The sequence below is a fragment of the Octopus sinensis genome, linkage group LG10, assembly GCF_006345805.1.
Source record: "Octopus sinensis linkage group LG10, ASM634580v1, whole genome shotgun sequence".
NCBI classification, from domain to species: Eukaryota; Metazoa; Mollusca; class Cephalopoda; order Octopoda; family Octopodidae; genus Octopus; species Octopus sinensis.
In genome coordinates this window covers 46,396,388-46,418,435 of record NC_043006.1, presented here as the reverse complement: position 1 = coordinate 46,418,435, position 22,048 = coordinate 46,396,388, and the positions used below count along the sequence as shown (strand labels likewise).

Here is a 22,048-nt window from a genome sequence, read left to right as displayed (position 1 = left end):
CACTGAGTACACTACAAAACAGCAACTCCCTCTCACCCTTCATTGAACCTTTCATGTGGTACCTGAATAAGCCGAGAGCATGACGATAGAGAGAGAGAGAGAGAGAGAGAAAGAAAGAAAGAGAGAGATAAAGATAAAGAAAGAGAGAGAGGGAAAGAAAGTGAGAGAGAAAGAGAGAGAGAGAAAGAAAGAGACAGAGTTGGTCCACCGTAACACTCCTCTCGTTATCTCCACTAGAGTCTGATGGATATAACAAGACGAGTATTCCTGTGATCATTCAATGACCTGTAGCTCACCGCAAATAAACAACGGGTGACAACACTAAGCAATCTTTCGAGTTAGCATCGCCTTGTCTGCTTTATGTGACTGAAGAGGAGATAATTACTCCGAAATGCATGCATCGCGCTGTTTGGTCAGGTAGTATTAGAGGCAAATTCGGTGTATCTACATCCATTTATCAATAGCGAGATGTCTTGTCTGTGACAAGATACAGTGAATAGTTTCTTACGTGTCTGAATACACCTGAAGCACGTCTGAACTGGTAACAATTTCATCAAATTAAATGTCATAGATGGAGTGCTGCAAAAAACGAAAATGGTTGGCCAAAAGTAAATTTTATAACAAATGAAACTATTAAAGCTAGTATATGATAAGCCTATTAAAATAATATAAGTTAAAAACACAGAATAGAATTTAAGGTTTTAAAAACAAAGTAATCAGGAAAACATAAAGAAAGAGGATAACATCAAGTGTAGACAGTGTAGTGAATGCAAGAAGACAATTGATTAGGTTGTCTTCATTTTCCATGTTCTGTCAATAACCGAATGTATCCAGAGATAGGATCTTGTGAGGAGTTGTATGCCAGCTCTTCGACATGAAAAACGATAATTTGCTTAAGCATACACAAAATATAGTGCATGAAAACAAACTGTCCACAATCAACTGAGACATATCTGTCGACACTGGCCAGTAAAATACATAAAAACCGTCTAGTTAGAGTTATCAAGGACAAGAACAATAATCTTTGTTCTTTGATAGACGTATTGATTTTTTCTGAGGAGCAGAGTAATGGGTTGACTGTCACATTAGAAAGATCTTGATGTTAAGGTATATATAATGGAGAGATGGTGAGTGAAAAGGAATAAGAATAATATTTGAAACATTAGTTTTAGTAAAAATTGGAAAAAATACCGATCACAAAGAGACCATTGCTACGTGCTCTGCGGGACATTTTTTCTGTGAATAACACAGCACTCATAGTTTATTGAAGCACCATCAAATAGGATAACAGAACACTCGTAAAAATTACTAAACGCATTTAATACCCAAGAAAATAACATAATACATAAGCTTACAGAGCCGATACATGCACATGCCACTAACGACAGCTAGAACTCAGGGCTAACACGATGGCTACTGAGGCAATATAAAGCAGTTCACTTGAAGAAAGTAGAAGACCATATGTGGTCAATCAATAAGCTCGTTCTTCATAACACACACACACACACACACACACACACACGCGCGCGCACGAATAATCACACACAGATACTCACACAAGCTCAGCGATACGTAAGCAGATATACACAATCATACAAACACATACACACGCACACACTGACGAGCACACAATTCTAAGTTTGAAAAGGACAAGTATCTCATGGCTGGTATACATTCGATCAGAATCCATTGTGTCATCGCTAGACTAAACAACAACAAGTATGGCAACGAGAGCAACAACAAATGTAAGAACAGCAACAACAACAACAACAGCAACAACAACAACAACAGCAACAACAACAACAACAGCAACAACAACTGTAACTGGTTATATAATTCTACATATCAGCGCAAAATTTTCACAACCGCAATCTTCCAGAATTTAACAATTTCTTCTACTTTTCCACGGGATACTTTCGACAAATGCTATGAAGATGATGATGATGTTAATGATGATGATGATGATGATGATGATGATGATGATGATGATGATATTGATGACAATGACGACGATGATGATAGTATTGGTAGTGATGATGTATTGGAAGAGAGCTGAGAAGAAAAAGGATGATGGTGATGACGGCGATGATGTCGACGATGAAGACAACGATAATCACGATGACGACGACGGCGGCGGCGGCGATGACGATAACTACGATGATGATGATGATGAGGATGATGATGATGATGTTAGGGATGATGACATGGAGGATGTTGTTGCAGATGCTGCTGGTGGTGATGAAAAGAAGAAGAAGAAGAAGAAGAAGAAAAAGAAAAAGAAGAAAAAGAAGAAGAAAAGAAGAAGGTGAAGAAGGTGAAGGTGAAGGAGGGGGAGAAGAAAAAGAAGAAGAAGAAGAAAAAGAAGAAGAAGGTGAAGAAGTTGAAGGAGGAGGATAAGAAGAAGAAAAAGAGGAAGAAAAGAAGAAGAAGAAGAAGAAGAAGAAGAAGAAGAAGAAGAAGAAGAAGAAGAAGAAGAAGAAGAAGAAGAAGAAGAAGAAGAAGAAGAAGAAGAAGAAGAAGAAGAAGAAGAAGAAGAAGAAGAAGAAGAGATATGTTGCGTTGGATTAAACAAGCCACATCCAGTCCATTAAATTCTTAATTTTCTCTGCACAACGCTAGCTTTTATTCGTGGAACATATTAGTTGAAAGACAGACACCAAAACACCTAAAATTGCATGCCAGAGAAATTTAGTCAAAATGTGAATTCAGACAAATATAACAATGTTTTCTTTCACGAAGAGCAAATAATAGGATTATATCAGCTTAGATTTCTTGTGATAAATTTTAAGATGTTAATCTATATTTGAAAATAAAAACGAATTGCCTGGAACAGTTATTAGTAAAATGCTTGAAAACAAAGTGTAAAATAGATCACGTCACTTACGCTAGTTTACGTTTCGTGAAATGCATAGCGTAATCTATGCGAACAACCTACGCACACATTCTGCTATATCGGAACAGATAATAGAAAGCATTTGAAACCATATCGACACGATACATACATGCATACATACATACATGCATACAAACACACGTGCATACATACATGTATATATGTACATGTTTATGCATGTACGTATCAATATAAAGCTATATAGAGATATTAGGTTGTCCCAAAAGTTCGTAAACACTTGCGAAAATTGAATTTTTACTCGCCAAGTACTAACAAAAACAACAAAAATTATTCCTCAAAATAAAGACCATTATTTTCCAAGACTTTCTACGAACTTTTGGGACAACCTTATATTTACACATACACACACACATATACATACAGGTTAGAACATGAGTACTAAACAAGGTGGGAAAATAATATTCGAACACCAAAGTTAGGGTAGTATACATTTATTATAAATATAAATGCACCCTTTTAAAGCCTAGCCAAGTCCATGGGCCCTCTTTCCCGGTCTCTATGGTGTATGTGTTCCCCAGCTGAACGGGACGCCAGTCCATCGCCGCATTACTCATTTTTGCCAGCTGAGTGGACTGGAGCAACGTGAAATGAAGTCTTTTGCTCAAGAAGAAAACGCGTCGCCCGGTCCAGGAATCGAAACTACAATCTTATGATCATGATGCTGACACCGTAACCACCAAGCCACGCTTCTCCACATACATTTATTATAGCTTCAAAATAATCACAAGCCTGTTATTTAGAGTTTATATATGAATATTTTTACATGTATGTATATTATATATGTATGTATATGCACACGCATGCACACGCAAACATCATGTATATGTTTATGTACACATAGGGAGAATTCACAAAAATACAAAAGACGCAGACAGGTGGTGTAGGCAACAAACAGATGTAACAGATATAACACTCGGGAAGTGAAAACGTCTTTAAACCAGAAAGGTCACTCGGGAGAAGGAGAGTAATAAGATAGTGGTGATCCCAAAATGAAGGTGCGCGTGCGAGTGTATAAGAGAGTTGCTTGTGTTTGAGGAAGAGGGCTGGTGATTTTGACGTGTGCGTGTGTGTGTACGTATGCGTAGGTGTGAAAATGTGGGGCTGGGAAGTGGTCAGTGCTGGTGTGTGCGTGGTGGTGTGTTGTGATGTGATGTATTGTATGGTATGATGGTGTATGGTGTAGTGGTGTGCCTTTCATCCTTTCGGGGTCGATAAATTAAGTACCAGTAACGCACTGGGGTCGATGTAATCGACTTAATACCTATGTCTGTCCTTGTTTGTCCCCTCTGTGTTTAGCCCCTTGTGGGTAATAAAGAAATAGGTATATATGTATATATACATATATATATATATATATATTATATATATATATATATGCTATGTGTATATCTATCTATATATATATATATATATATGTGTGTGTGTGTGTGTGTGTGTGTGTGTGTTTATACAAACATTCACATATATATACATATATATATAATATATATATATATATAATATATATATATATATATATATATATATATATATATATATATATATATATATGCTTGCTTTTATGAATATCTAGATACGAACACCTGTCTTTAATAGACTACATTATACATCACTTTATTTTTTTCAGCTTCCTTGAATAACATATATATTTATGACATTAAAGATTCTGTATTAATACCATTATGTATGATTGATGCTTTCTTAATTTTAGATGCACTCTCGCTAAATATATATGTTACTTTATATTGTGACATTGTTATCTTTCTGTTTTAATTTGATTTCCTTGAAAGAATTTCACCCTTCGTGCATTAGGTTAGTAGATTTTGTCTCTATTTTCATTATCTTTAAAAGATGTTTTTTTCAAAATTCATAAATGGTAAAATTACTATGTATTTGTGTGAAATCTTTCAGTAGATTTAACATTGCTTAAGTTCATTTCAGAAATTTAGTACTCCTCGTCTTCGTTATTTTGAATTATTTTCGGTGCTTTTAGCTCCTTTACGTTAGTTTTTGAGTATGCGAGTGGGAAAAAAAATCACAAATTAAATGTAATAACCATATTCAAAAACAAATGAAATGATAAGAACATCGAAATCTGCAGAGCAAACTTTAAAAAGTTACGCTCTAAAATTGTTATGTAAATGCTTCTTTTTTCTTTTTTCTTTATTGCCCACAAGGAGCTAAACATAGAGAGAACAAACAAGGACAGACAAAGGGATTAAGTCGATTACATCGACCCCAGTGCGTAACTGGTACTTAATTTATCGACCCTGAAAGGATGAAAAGCAAAGTCGTCCTCGGCGGAATTTGAACTCAGAACGTAACGGCAGACGAAATACCTATTTCTTTACTACCCGCAAGGAGCTAAACAGAGAGAAGACAAACAAGGACAGACAAACGGATTAAGTCGATTATATCGACCCCAGTGCGTAACTGGTACTTATTTAATCGACCCCGAAAGGATGAAAGGCAAAGTCGACCTCGGCGGAATTTGAACTCGGAACGTAACGGCAGACGAAATACCGGTAAGCATTTCGCCCGGCGTGCTAACGTTTCTGCCAGCTCGCCGCCTTTCGTGCATATTAACCAGGGTAACATTACAATGGCAGGAAGATCAACCTTTTCAGCAGAGAAAATGATTCTGCTGAAAATGTTAATCTCCAGGTCATTGTAATGTTATCCCGGTTTAGATGCTCGAAAGGTGTTACAATCATAGGTAAGAAATCTATTGGTTTACGCTTGTAAAAATCGTTATGAGCTGTAATAAATAGTGGGCATATATTTGCAGATCTAGGGGCGATAGTTGATATTTTGTGCTTCAGAGATTATAAGAACACATGCAAATCACAAAATATTAAATGCAGTGAATGGAGGCGGAAAAGTGATATTACTGAAAGGAACCTAAAAGTACACAATATAAACGGTACTACGACTTGCGGATTTATGACATTTTTCAAACTAACTTCAGGAGAGAGTTACTGATGAGCTACACGAAGAAACGAAGTTCTTATATATACAAAGATAAAGTAAATGTTTTTGTAAACGTGATATAACTAAAATCTACTGAACAGTTAGAAATGAACTACAATTAACTATACAATTAAATATTGTAAGTGAACTGGAAATGTTTTAATTAATCTCTAGATCTCTAGTAAAAGACTAAGGCAAATGAAAATACCAGAAAACACGAAAATAATAAGAATAACAGTATACAACAAAGAGATGGTGAAGCACATTTATTACATTTCGATAATATTCAACTAAAGTTTAATTTAAAAATAGCATCATGAGATAGGCCAATCACTTGTTCAGGCGATCGAAAGAGAGAGAGAGAAGGAGAATTGATTTTAATTACACACAAGGGACGTCGCTTGAAGAGTGCATAGTTTTTGCCGGATTTTATATCCCTCCTTCGATAATATACACCGATAAAAGATGTAGATATACCTAAACAAAGTTTCCAGTGTTTGTCAAATCGTGTTTTATGTAGAATATCTTTGCCAGAGGTGCCGGGCCGCACAATTGCAACCAAACTATATATCTATATAATCATGAACTTTTACTGTATATTATTGTTTAGTATGTTTGGTACCGTAAGGTGGCGAGCTGGCAGAAACGTTAGCACGCCGGGCGAAATGCGTAGCGGCATTTCGTCTGCCATTACGTTCTGAGTTCAAATTCCGCCGAGGTCGACTTTGCCTTTCATCCTTTCGGGGTCGATAAATTAAGTACCAGTTACGCACTGGGGTCGATATAATCGACTTAATCCGTTTGTCTGTCCTTGTATATCCCCTCTGTGTTTAGCCCCTTGTGGGTAGTAAAGAAATATATATATCTATATAATCATGAACTTTTACTGTATATTATTGTTTAGTATGTTTAGTACCGTAACGTGGCGAGCTGGCAGAAACGTTAGCACGCCGGGCGAAGTGCGTAGCCGTATTTCGTCCACTGCTGCGTTCTGAGTTCAAATTCCGCCGAGGTCGACTTTGCCTTTCATCCTTTCGGGGTCAATAAGTGAATACCAGTTTCGCACTGGGGTCGATGTAATCCACTTAATCCCTTTGTCTGTCCTTGTTTGTCCCCTCTATGTTTAGCCCCTTGTGGGCAATAAAGAAATATATTTAGACCCTTGTGGCCAGTAAAGAAATAAGAAACGTTAGCACGCCGGGCGAAATGCTGAGCGGTATTTCGTCTGTCTTTACATTCTGAGTTCAAATTCCGCCGAGGTCAACTTTGCCTTTCATCCTTTCGGTGTTGATAAATTAAGTACCATTATTTACATTATTTACTTTCGACGGATATTTGTCCACATCTTGTTTGTTGTTAAGAAAACATTTCGGCTGATATAACCTCCAGCATTCTGCAGGTGTCTTGGGGAAATTTCTGACGTGGGTTCTCATTCCTAAGGTATTTTTCGATGTTCTTCTTCTTCTAATTCTTTTTCTTCCGCTTCTTCTTCTTCTTCTTCTTCTTCTTCTTCTTCTTCTTCTTCTTATTATTATTATATTATTATTATTATTATTATTATTATTATTATTATTATTATTATTATTATTATTATTATATTATTATTATTATTATTATTATTATTGTTGTTGTTGTTGTTGTTGTTAGTGTTCAGGTCACCACTTGGAATCGAACTCGGAATCTTAGGGTAGTAGCCCGCGCTCTTAACCAATACGTTGCGTGGGGAGTATATCAGCCGAAGCGTTGTGTTAACAACAAACAAGATGAGGACAAATATCCGTCGAATGTAAATAATGTACATAATTTCTTATCTCTTAAATATAGAACTGGAATTAAGTACCAGTTGCGTACTGGGGTAGATCTAATCCACTGCTCTCCTCCCCCAATCTTCGCGCCTTGTGCCTAGATTCGAAAAAAAGTATGTTTGGTACCGTTCTAAGAAGCATGTGAAACCCACTGGAAAAGATGCGGGTTCTTTTTGCACGCAGGGAAACCATAATACAAAATATGTCTACTTGTGGAATGTAGTCAAAGTCTGAAGCTCATTACGTCAAACCTAGAATTATCCAAGGTGTCAATGACAACCTTTTGTTTTCTGTACAGTAAATATTTGTGATATATTAGTTTATGCTTCATTCAGAGTGCAGGAGCATTTGCTGGGCACCAAACGCGGCCAGTAGAACCGGAGAAAAACTCTTTATTAAACTACTAATTGCAGGGTTTTTTCATGTTAATTTATGTGAATTGGTTGTGATTTTCTTTTCTTCTGTCACGTGAAAGCAACACCTGGATCATTATAAATACATTATCTCCCTACCAGTATGTCAATCACTGACTAGCAACTAAATCGTGATCGATTTATGAACTAGGATGTCTGATCAAGCGAATTTAATGAGATATCCTTCCGAAAGGAGAATAATTGGCTATGTCCTACGATAACTACTGCTTTTGGCAACCGAAAGCCGGTCAGTTTTAGATAGGGATTTAAACACGGTACAATAAATAAATATCGTAAATAAATAATTCAAATTTATTGGAGTACTTAAGCTTTTAATTCCTTTTACTGCATCCTCTTATACAGAACTGGAATAGGGCTGGCTGTTTACTTCTTGTTCTAATTAGCTGTTCATCTCAACAACAGAACGATATATTATCGCATGCAGACTGAACAGACTTGAAGCTAAGATAAGGCTGGTCTGTTTAATTATAAACAGCAAAACTCACTGGATCATAGATATCGTCAGAATAGAACAGAACAGTCGAGTCGGCACGCAAACTAGAAATAAACAGTAGTTTGGAAGATAACTCTTCTTTACGATCAATTGGCTCTGACAATGATTGCTCTTCTAAAACTAACGACGAATTGCATCACAACAAACTGCTGGTTTGATGATTGACAATGATGGAAAGAAGACATTTTAGGATACCTAACGTTCTCTTCACCTTCAATTTGAAATAGTGAAGGAAGAAAGTCACATTGTTTCTGCTGGGGAAGAAATTATTTCCTGAGGGTATTTGTCAGCGAAGCTGAGGCTATCAGTATGACATTGGATGCTTCACGAAATATCATTATCACTATTGGCAATAATTTAAATGAACTATTAAAAGTTTTTTTTTAAAGACGTAAAGCATTAGAGACGTTCCTCTACATAGAATCAGTTAAAATAATCGATACGAAAATGGCGTTAATACTCTCAAAAATGGGTCGTAGAGAAAAATTAGTTCAACGACAGTCATTATTTTATAACCGCTCGTGTTCTAAGCGATAGCTATAGAGATTTTTTTTTTATCACTTCATATTTTTTTAGTTATAAAAGTCAAGAAAGTTTAAATGGTATCGGAAAATTACTAGAAGATACGTGAAATTAAATCGCTGAGAAACACTAGTTTAACTGACATACGCAGAGGCATGGCATACAACAATACAAGTACTCTCATTTACATGGACTCACACACGTAGGTATATACAAATACATACCTCTCTAACTGAAAAAGGTAATATCTATCAATCTATCTATCTGTCTGTCTGTCTGTCTGTGTGACTATCTATCTGTCTGTTTACCCATCTATCTGCCTGTCCATCTATCTATCTATCTATCTATCTATCTATCTATCTATCTATCTATCTATCTATCTATCTATCTATCTATCTATTTGTATGTCTGTCTATCTCTCTGTCTGTTTGTTTGACTATCTATCTATCTATCTGTCTGTCTCCCTATCTGTCTATTTATCTATCTATCTATCAATCTATCTATCTGTATTTCTGTATGTCTGTCTGTCTGTCTCTGTCTATCTATCTATTATCTATCTATCTATCTATCTATCTATCTATCTATCTATCTATCTATCTATCTATCTATCTATCTATCTATCGATCTATCTGTTTGTTTATCTATCTATCTATTTGTCTCTCTGTCTGTCTAGCTGTCTGTCCGTCTATCTATCTATCTGTCTGTCTGTCTGTCTATCTATTATCTATCTATTTATCTATCTATCTATCTGCCTCTCTATCCGTTGTCTGTCTATCTATCTATCTATCTATCTATCTATATCTATCTCTCTATCTATCTATCTATCTGTTTGTCTGTCTGTCTGTCTGTCTGTCTATCCGTCTACCCATCAGTCTTTCTGTGTAAATATACCCATATATGTATTGATAACTAGGTAAGATAGGGACACAGACAAAGAGGCACACAGAACCGCATATGTATATTAACGATTCTCTCGATTTAACACACCTTTACCCTTTAATTTTCTTTCCATTCCTTCTTTATTTTTTCTCCATCTTCCATATACATATGTATACATATGTATATATATACATATGTATATATATATATACGTATATATATGTGTGTGTGTGTGTGTGTGTGTGTCTGTATGTGCGTGAACGTTCATTTATAAGTGCCACTCTGTTGAGTGGTCACAAAGTTGTGTACAATGGTTCTAACTTGTTAGTCAATACACTTAAGATTCAATACAGAATGGCTGAAATGAAAGTAGGAAGGAAAGGAAACAGTAAAATGTCTTTATGTAATTGTCTATAACTCGTTAATAATCTATATCTGTATGGGCAATTCAGATTGATATATCGTGTAATGGACAAATTTCTCAAATAAATTGCTAGGAAGGGAATATTTAATTACAATACTTTTGTAACTTCTCACTCTCTCCTTCTCCCTCTTTGTCTCTGTTTGTGCGTGTCTGTGTGTGCGCGTGTGTCTCTCTCTCACACACACACACATATGGACGTATATATGTGGATATATATATGTATATGCGTGTGCGTATATATATATATATAATATATATATATATATATATTTATTTATATAGATAGATAGATAGATAGATAGATAGATAGATAGATAGATAGATAGATAGATACACATATTTATATATATAGAGAGAGGGAGGCACAATGGTCCAATGGTTAGGGCAGTGGACTCGCGGTCGTAGGATCGCGGTTTCGATTCCCAAAGCGGGCGCTGTGAATGTCTATTGAGCCAAAACCTCTAAAGCTCCATGACGCTCTGACAGGGCGAACTCTGCTGTACCCTTTCACCACAAATTTCTCTCGCTCTTTATCCTGTTTCTGTTGTACCTGTATTTTCAAATGGCCAGCCTTGTCACAATCTGTGTCATGCTGAATATCCCCGAGAAGTACGTTAAGGATACGCGTCTCTGCGGAGTGCTCAGCCACTTGCGCGTTAATTTCACATCCCTCGTCCTCGTAACCGACGGTGTGCCTCGATATATGAATGCATTTATTTATTGCATTACTCGTTTCAATCACTGGACAACTGGAGCACCGGCCTGAAATATTTACGACTCTTATGAAAGCCAGTACTTATTTTGGTATGTAGATATTTCACAGATAGCTATTTTTAAAGGCCTGTGACTTAGTGGTTAAGGCATTCGGCTCATGATCGTTAGGTCATGAGTTCAATTCCCGGCGACGCGTTGTGTCCTTGAGCAAGACACTTTAGTTTACATTGCTCCAGTCCACTCACCTGGCAAAAATGAGTAGTATTTGTATTTAAAGGGGCCGGTCTTGTTACACTGTGTCACGCTGAATCTCCCTGAGAACTACGTTAGGGGTACACGTGTCTGAACATTGCTCAGTCACTTGCAGGTTAATTTCACGAGCAAGTTGTTCCGTTGATCAGATCAGCTGGGACCCTCATCGTCGTAACTGACGGAGTGCTCTCTTCATTTTCCGAACTACTAAGTAAAGGGATATAACTGGCCACAATATAAACCACCTTATTTTCTAGCCGATAGACATAGACAAACACTTATAGACACACACACACACACACACACACACACACACACACACACACACACACACGCACGCACGCTCGAACACAAGCACATGCACGCACAAATATTCAAATACCAAATTTCAGTCACAAAATTTTGACCAATCTCCGAGGAAAATTTCTATATTAGGAGAACCTAGAAGTGTTATGTGTGGAGGCACATGGCCTAGTGGTTAGAGCAGCGAACTCGCGGTCGAGGAATCGCGGATTAGAATCTCAGACCGAGCGATGTGTTTGTTTATGACCAAAACCCCTAAGCTTCACATGGCTCCGGCAGAAGGTAATGGCGAACTTCTGCTACTCTTTCGCCACAACTTTCTCTCATTCTTTCCTACTGCATCTAGCAGCTCATCTGCGACGGACCGGCGTCCCGTCCAGGTGGGGAACCTATACTCCTAGGAAACTAGGAAACCGGCCCTTATGACCCAGACGTGGCTCGAGAAGGAACAAACAAGAGAAGTGTTATGTAGATATTTCTCAGTACGTGTTTATAATCGGTTAACATTGAGTACTCGATGTATGAATCAGAGCCTAATAACAGTATTGTCTACTGTGCATACAATACATTTTATACAAAGTCCTTGTTGTTGATACTTTCCTTATTCTCAGAAACGACTAATTAGTTATTATCTTTCCGCTGTGCATGTGTCACTGTATAATTTAAACTTGATATTTTATTTCAGAAATCAAGTATAATGAATCGAAAATGGTGGATAAGAAAACAAAACAAGCGTTAGATTTTTGTTTCATATATTTTAAATCTTAGGCGATTGATAAAGAGATGTTGTGCCCGAAATATTGAAATAAAAAAAGGGTAAGTAAGCTATTAGTTTTAGTTTCTCTGTATATGTTTATATAGACGGTGAGTTGCTTACCAACCACGTGGTTCCGGGTTCAGTCCCACTACGTGGCACCATGGGCAGGTGTCTTCTGCTATAGCATCGGGACAACCAAAGCCTTGTGAGTGTATTTTGGTAGACGGAAACTGAAAGAAGCCCGTCGTATATATGTATATATATATATATATATATATATATATATGTATGTATGTATGTATGTATGTATGTATGTATGTATGTATGTTTGTATGTATGTGTGTGTATATGTTTCTGTGTCTGTGTTTGTTCCCCCAACATCGCTTGACAACCGATGCTGGTGTGTTTACGTCCCCGTAACTGAGTGGTTCGGCAAAAGAGACCGAGAGAATAAGTACCTGACTTACAAAGATTAAGTCCTGGGGGCGATTTGCTTGACTAAATGTGGTGCTCCAGCATGACTGAAACAAGTTAAAGAAACCTTTATTTCTAACATGCATTCATTAAATTTCTGTAATATTAGCAATTTTAAATCGAGCTCGCAACAATATTTCTTTGAATATACTCAGATACAAAAGCATATCCCGATCCCCATGTATTCACTCATATGAGTACATGGAAGTTCGGATATACTTTGTGAAATTGTATTTTACGTTTTAGTGTCGAGTGGTGATCGTGTACATTCTTTGTAGCATTGGTTGTGTGAGTTGTGTTGTATTATTTCAGTGAAAGCTGTGTAAAAATACAAATTTTGTGAGTTGTTATAGAACCCAATTGTAAAATACAAAATCGAAACTTTTATTCCAAAGATCTTAATTTATTAGGCTATATAACATGCAAACCATACATTGTAAAACTGAAAAGAGAATTTCAAACATCAAAGAGACCAATAGATATAAAATTATAGCATAAAATAACAGTATTTTGACAATAAATATGGCCGATACCAGTAAGAATTTTTTTTAATATCAGGTTTTAATCTTGCTGAATAAAAATTTTATATCAAAATCAAAGTATATCGAAACAATCTCTTCCGATATGTTGTTGCTAGTCCAAAGTTCCATTGATGAAAGTTTTAAAGATCCATATGGATTGTTTGGAGGAAATTATAAAATGCTACTAAAGATTTGATTAAAACAATGCGCAATTGCTTGCATCCTACAGTCACGTCAGTAAAAGTTTGAATCGCGTACATTCGGTTATAGAACATAATCCATCTTTAATTTTGCAGTAATTTACATATATAGGCGCAGGAGTGGCTGTGTAGGTGCCGGAGTGGCTGTGTGGTAAGTAGCTTGCTTACCAACCACATGGTTCCGGTTTCAGTCCCACTGCATGGTACCTTGGGCCAGTGTCTTCTACTATAGCCTCGGGCCGACGAAAGCCTTGAGAGTGGATTTGGTAGATGGAAACTGAAAGAAGCCCGTTGTGTATGTGTATGTATATGTTTGTGTGTCTGTGTTTATCCACCCAACATAGCTTGACAACCGATGCTGGTGTGTTTAAGTCTCCGTAACTTAGCGGTTCGGCAAAAGGTACCGATAGAATAAGTACTAGCCTTACAAAGAATAAGTCCTGGGGTCGATTTGCTCGACTAAAGGCGATGCTCCAGCATAGCCGCTGTCAAATGACTGAAACAAGTAACAGAGCAAAAGAGTATACATAATTCCGTGAATAGGAATGTTTGTGTGTATGTGTGTGTGTGTGTGTGTGTGTGTGTGTGTGTGTTGTTTGCATCGGGGATGTTACGAGAACAATAGAAATTTGACATGTCACACCACGACTACTTTATTGTATTTCTTCCGCCATCTTATAGACTGAGCTCAAATGCGATCGAGGTCAACTTTGCCTGTCATTCATCTGAGGTAGATAAAAAAAAGTACCAGTTGACCACTGGGACTGATATAATCCATTAGGCCCACTTCTTAAACCTTAATATTGTTGGTCAATTTACAGATATGTAAAACCACTACAAAAACAGTATTCAACGCATATAACTGCATTCTGATTTATTCCTAAGGCAACTGCCCTATCCAAATAATTCTTTCCCCATGGAAACAATGACTTGGGTCTACAGAAATTTACGAATGATTCATTTTATGCGCTCCAGGACACGTTAAGAGTCCTGAGCAAAAAGGGGATGAAATGACACTGCACATTTCAGCCAGCGGTTACGCTTCAATTCGTTGCCTACCTGCAAAATCAATTGACAATGCAAAAAACATGGATGGTAATGACCATAAATGTAATTCTTCAGTTTATTCTTAATAATAATAATAATAATAACAATAATAATAATAATAAAATCATATATATATATATATATTAAACAGGTGCACACACATATACAGGGTGCGTAAGATATTGAAGAAGATATTTATGTACATAAAAATACAGCTATATAGTAACAGATAATGACTATTTATCAAAGATGCTATAAGAATAAAAATAAACTTTCTTTTCTATAATGTTATACAACAAAGCCAGCTTCAGCTTCCACAACTGCTTCTATATGAGATCTACATCGCCTACATGTTCGAAACAAGTCATCCTCGTTCATTTTGGACATTACTCTGACTATGGCAGCTCTCAAAGAATCTTTGGTGTTATGGGCATGTTCATTGACTTCTCTTTCAACAACGCTTCACATGTAATACTCCAATGGATAGAGATCTGGGGAATTAGGAGTCAAAATATTAGGGGTTGCCTGACAATGAAAATTTTCAGCCATCCATTCTTGTGTTACTAGAGCCATGTGTGATGGTGCAGAGTCTGACTGAACACACATATGACCTTCCATTGCATACACTGTCTATACAGAGTTTAACAATTGATTCCACGACATCAATGTTGGTGGCAGAGTTAGGTCTCAGGTCTTGTAGAAAGAAGTAAGGAAGCATCACATGTCCTTCATTGCTGACAACCCCTAAATCTGCTCAACTTGATCCCTCTTGTAGCCATTCTTGTACCCCACTGAATTGATCCCCTGTGATCAAATCGGAGTCTAATTTTGAATCTTTTGAGCACTACTAAGTTTCTTCTATACTGAGAATCTCTAGATCTCATGATAAATGTATATGCATGTATATATGTATGCAGGTAAGCATATGTATTCCATCTTTGATTTATAAATCTTCCACTGGGGAGGGAACCGGTTTCCAACAATGATACTTGTATATCGAGACATACTCATATATATTTAAATGATAAACTTCTGGGAAATTTTATAGATTTTTACATTTCCTGTGATGGCTTGGTTCTGTCGTCTTCCAATCAGCTTTCTGGTTTTGAGAAGCCTAATTTCATAAGATAGGTATTTAGCCATGTATGTATGTATGTATGTATGTACGTATGTATGTATGTATGTATGTATGTATGTATGTATGTATGTATGTATGTATGTATGTATGTATGTAGTATGTATGTATGCGTGCATGAGTTTCAGAATATGCGGCGAGTGTTACTCCTTAGACAGTTCAGGCCGAATAAAATCGGTGAGTGAAACTGGGTAGACTGAAAGAATGTAGGGTATGTATCTTCGGAATACCCAACCCCTTGTCACGCTGATACAATGAATAAACTGTTAAATAAATACGCATTTACTCTTTTACTCTTTGACTTGTTTCAGTCATATGACTGTGGCCATGCTGGAGCACCACCTTCAGTCGAGTAAATCGACCCCAGGACTTATTTTCGTAAACCTAGTACATATTCTATCGGTCTCTTTTCCCGAACCGCTAAGTTACGGAGACGTAAACACACCAGCATCGGTTGTCAAGCGATGTTGGGGGAACAAACACATACATACATACACATATATACACACACATACATATATATTTACATATATACGACCTGATTCTTTCAGTTTCCGTTTACTAAATCCACTCACAAGGCTTTGCTCGGCCCGAGGCTATAGTAGAAGACACTTGCCCAAGGTGCCACGCAGTGGGACTGAACCCGGAATCATGTGATTGGTAAGCAAGCTACTTACTACATAGCCACTCCTACGCCTCAACATTAGTTGAATGATTAAGAAAATCTTGGGCAACGTAAACATTCGACTGTAGACTAACAAATTTATTTATTATAAAATGAAGAGAAAGAATTTTGTCGCGTTACATTTTAGTTTTTTTTTTCTGTTTTCAGCATTTCATATACTTTTATCTGAATGCTGTGTTTACTACAAAACTGTCTTACTGATTATATTAATCCGACACAGTACAGAGAGAATGTATTAACTTCTTTTTTATTTTTTATTTTCTGCCTTTATTTATGAGACGTCCTCTACTTAGTTTCATCATTATCGTCATGATCATCATCATCATCGTCATTATCATCATCATCATCATCATCATCATCATCATCGTCGTCGTCGTCATCATCATCATCATCAACGTCGTCATTATCATCATCATCATCATAGTCGTCATCGTCATCATCATCATCATCATCATCATTCTCACTGTCTCCGTCATGCTCCTCGTTTCGCCAACATTAACTTCGTCGTTCCCGGTTATACAAAAAGTATAACGAATTTTTATTGGTAAAAATCGAAATCTTCATATCTAGGTTATTACTAAAGTTTCTGCATATATACAAGAAAAAAAATAGATGGCTTAATTTCTAGACATCATTTTAAATAATCTTTTTTGCTGTCCTCCTCCTAATCTTCCTAACAATCACGATTGTCTCATCCACCTCTTCTTCTTCTTCTTGTTCCACTTCCTAATACAGTCTGATATATATATATATAATATATATATATATAATATATATATATATATATATATATATATATATATATATATATATATATATATTTCGTTGTGCTTATTGTCCTGTATCTCTCCCTTTTTTTGCTTGTCTTGTTCCTTGGTTTGTGTCTATGTGTTTCGTCTCTCTATGTGTTCGACGTCTTTTTGGTGTCCTGTACACATATATGCGTGTATATGTACATGTAGAGGTAGGTACGTACATATATGTTTATATATATGCATATATTCTATTTTATTAACATATTATACGACTAAACGCACGCACCCTACTAAGTAAGATTGTTCTGTTTATCAAGTTAGCCTTGATATTAACTCTCACGCGACTCTGCATCTTTCTTTCTTTCTCTCCCATTCCCTTTTTCGTCTTTTTTTTCCCTCACTTAACTTGTCTCTTCCTCTCTCTCTCATTCTTCATTCTCTCTCTCCCTTTCACCATTCTTCATGGTCTCCTCGCACCATTCCCCTTCTTCTCTCTTCCTCTTGCTCCTCCTCCCCCATTCCCGTCATCCATCTGCGACGATACTTCCGTCGTAACTGCTATCCTGTCCTTTCTCGCCCGCCTTGCAAGGCTTCTGGTTGACAAATTTTCCCTCTCTGTCTTCCACGATAATCCAGCGTTTACAATGCTTTTTTCGTCTGGCGTTAACAGCCCTTCTTATCTTGTTCTCCTTGTCTTGTCTCTCACTGTTATATATTTATTTTTCCACTGTTTATATATATATTTTTTACTGTTTATATGTTTGTACTGTCGTTACCGTCTTGCTTTTTTTTACCCCTCTGCGAAAAGATCTCAGAATTTTAATTGATTTGCTTTTCGCGGGAAGGAATTTTTCTTCGAAGTATACGTCTCGCTTTTATCCTTCGAAACGTTTAGTAGATGAAATCTGAGCGACTGAAGAAGGGGATTTTTCGTTGTGCTTATTGTCCTGTATCTCTCCCTTTTTTTTGCTTGTCTTGTTCCTTGGTTTGTGTCTATGTGTTTCGTCTCTCTATGTGTTCGACGTCTTTTTGGTGTCCTGTACACATATATGCGTGTATATGTACATGTAGAGGTAGGTACGTACATATATGTTTATATATATGCATATATTCTATTTTATTAACATATATATATATATATATATGTGTGTGTGTGTGTGTGTGTGTGTGTGTGTGTGTGTGTGTATGTATAAATGTGTATGTGTGTGTGTGTGTGTATATATATATAGAATTATTAGACAAAAAACATGGTGACTCACTCCAGCATAGAAATTACTAAGTTTTCAAGAAGATATACATTGTTACAGACTCTGCCTTTCACTGATTTTGTTTTTATGGGGTCAGTTTTAATTTATAGACTAGTTTATCAAACCCCTTGTATATCTAAGGCTGAGAGAACAGAGGGCAGTGTCTGTTAGGACAGAAGGAGCAGACAGACATCATAGTTGGTATAGTCATAAAAATCAAGATTTATTAGAAGCAATATCATGAGGTTTGGTAAGACATTTCATATAGTACTATAATTAAATATTTTAAACAATGTCGCTATATTGTGTACAGTTAAAGTTTAGGGTTATTTAGAGGATTATTAAGAAGAATATTATAAGAAAATGATAGAAATTTATGAATACTTTTGAGTATATACCAAACTTTTACCACAATAGAGGGAGGAAAAGAAAAGAAACTATTCAGAAATAGTTTAATATTTTTATATATAGCACACTTAAATACTAACTCATCAGATAGTATCTGTAAATATTGATTAATTGGTATATACTGATATTAATAAAGGAGTATTGAGGTAAAGAAACATGCTAATTATATATTAATAAAATTATAATCTAAGCAGTTATTTTATTGTTATTAGCTAAATAAATAAATATATAATTTTTAGTCTAATATATTTTGAATTATTATACTTTTTCTAAAAGTCTTATCTATTGGTGTTAATAAGCTACATATACTTTACCATAGTATTAGTAATTAAGCTATTTTATTCCTTTTCTGTGGTGTTCTGCCCTACTTGATTATTTTTTAAATTTTCTTTGTTCTTTTATAATTAGCCTTTATTCATAAAATGAATCTAATTTTTGTATCTCAATAAATTCATACTTAGCTTATATAAAGCTATAGTGATATATTCACTACTTATTAAAAAAACTGCTTAGATTATAATTTTATATATATGTGTGTATGTATGTGTATATGTATATGTATATATACACACATATATATACCGTATAATGTTCACAATATTTAGTTATATATTTCTTTACTACCAACAAGGGGCTAAACACAGAGGGGACAAACAAGGACAGACAAAGGGATTAAGTCGATTACATCGACCCCAGTGCGTAACTGGTACTTAATTTATCGACCCCGAAAGGATGAAAGGCAAAGTCGACCTCGGCGGAATTTGAACTCGGAACGCAACGACAGACGAAATACGGCTAAGAATTTCGCCTGGCGCGCTAACGTTTCTGCCAGCTCGCCGCCTTTAGTTATAAGTTACTAATAGTTTCATACGTTAGAAACACGATCTAGTGTATGGTACTATTAGTAGCACATGACTACATACTTTGGACAGTAAACGAGATTTTTCTCTCACCAGATGAAGCAGCGTGCCAAGTGGCAGCGCTGTCTTTACTTCACTAGTTGCGAAATTTGAGTTTTTGCCATTATGTGTATGCTGCAATTTGCGATTTTGTATGCGTGCATATATTTTTTTCAATATGTGACCGAGTGCGTATCGTTGGCGATTTTCTTTCTCCGTCTTCCCTTCTTTGGACATTTTCTTTTCTAGCTTTCTGACGAAGAGCTCCGCTCGAATCCTCCTTCTTTCTTTCCCTTCCTGAGCGTCCAATAACACTATACTTATTCCGCGTTCTCGCGTTGTTGTGTTTTCTCTTTGTTCATGTTTGGATTAACTATATATATATATATATATATATATATATATAATATATATATATATAATATATATATATATATGTGTGTGTGTGTGTGTGTGTTGTGTGTGTGTGGTGTGTGTGTGTGTGTAAAATCGCAAGATACAGCATACACGTATTAACAAGCTGAGGGGTACAAGGCAAGGGAATAAATCGCTGCAAATACACTGCCTGCACTGACCCGTAATCCTCATATTTGCAACATCCGCTAGAGGGCTTGTTTGCAAATCATTGGCGGGACTCAAATGTCACATTCGACATAAGAACTGTGACTGCCAAAAAAAGTGAGTGCTGTCAGGTCCTCATACGTCGAAACCAACGGGAGAGTCTACCATATATGTATACGTATATATATATATATATGTGTGTGTGTGTGTGTGTGTACCAGTCAGAGTGGTCAACAAAGGAAATATATATACGCATAGAATACAATATAGGTAAACACATTCCAAATATCCCAAATAAACCAATCAATATATTTATGTCTCTACGCAACAAAGCTTCAATGATCAAATCTTTTGAATAAAATACAGCCATAAAAGGGAAATCCACACAATTCTATATTTGAAATATTAAGAATAATTCTAGAAGGCAAATTATATCCTACCTCCTTAATATTGCGAATATCCTGTACACTATAATAACAATGAATAATATTCCCATCACATAATAACAATAAAATTAGATCGATTAACAAATGAAAATAAAGAGGCACTTGAGCTCTCCTTTTATTTTTCGTCGGTGTAGTTTTCTTTTTATCAACCTTTGTCTTTTTTTTTTCTTCAGGTTTATATAAAATAAGTACTAGTCATACACTGGAGGTAAAATAGAATCGACAATTTGACTTACGCCAGCATTTCTGGCTTTGTACCCTCGTCAGAACTCATTAGAATGAAATGGCACAGCAGACGTCCTAAAATGTCCGGAAAATATTTCGTAATATTTTTGTTCCCGTAGATTCTGCTTTCAAATACAGCCAGTGCTATCTTTGCATTTTTTTCCTCCAGGTTCGATGCAGTAAAAATCAACATACCCCAATGTTTTTCAAATTTTAAAAGAAGGGTAAGTCTATTAAGGTAACCTCAGTTTTCAACTGCTACTTACTTTATAGACCACCTTTCTTGTTCATTATTGTTCTCAAGTATGTTCTACACATTTCCCTAGACGGTATGGAAGCAAAGGGACACTTTTTAAAACACTGCCCGAGCAGTCGGCATTGTGCACAATATTTAACTGATCTTGACTTTGCTGACGATATTGCCTTGATATCCCATTGTATTAAAGATGCAGAGTCTTTTTTACAAGCACTGGAAAAAGCAACATACCAGGTTGGCCTTTACTGCAACGAGAGTAAGACAGAGTTTATCACGACCTCTTCCAAGTTAACTGAACTTGAATTGCTCAATAATATATCAATCAAAAACGTTAACGACTTCAAATATCTTGGATCATACATAGTAGATTCCCTAAATGACTTTCGCATCCGCAAAGTTCTTGCTTTGGATGCATGGAACAGACTTGATAAGATCTGGCACTCTAGCCTTCCGCCCACGTTAAAAGTTAAAAGATTTAGAACACTGATTGAACCGGTCCTTCTCTGTGGATCAGAGACCTGAACCTTTTCGGCTCTCTTAGAAAAACAACTAGATGAAACATATACCAACCTGCTCAGAAAGATCAGTTCAGAACATCAGCTGGAGATCACACCCAACACTTAGTAACATCTATGGAAATTGATACCAATATTCCTCAAGCTAAACAGAAACGGCTACAATTTGCTGGCCACTGTCATCGAGAAGAGACGGAGGTTATCTCA

The 22,048-nt window shown here is 36.2% G+C and overlaps 1 protein-coding gene across 1 annotated transcript; it reads left to right on the top strand.

Annotated features, from left to right (window-relative positions):
* Positions 1–21,401: 21,401 nt before the first annotated feature.
* On the top strand, positions 21,402–21,848 carry LOC115216201. Its single transcript, XM_029785399.1, has one exon. The coding sequence runs from the start codon at positions 21,402–21,404 to the stop codon at positions 21,846–21,848; it is 447 nt and encodes a 148-aa protein (XP_029641259.1).
* The last annotated feature ends 200 nt before the right edge of the window (positions 21,849–22,048 follow it).

What these genes read in the sequence shown, in the direction of transcription:
- LOC115216201 (XM_029785399.1), top strand. Translation starts at nt 21,402, where the DNA reads ATGGAAGCAAAGGGACACTTTTTAAAACACTGCCCGAGCAGTCGGCAT.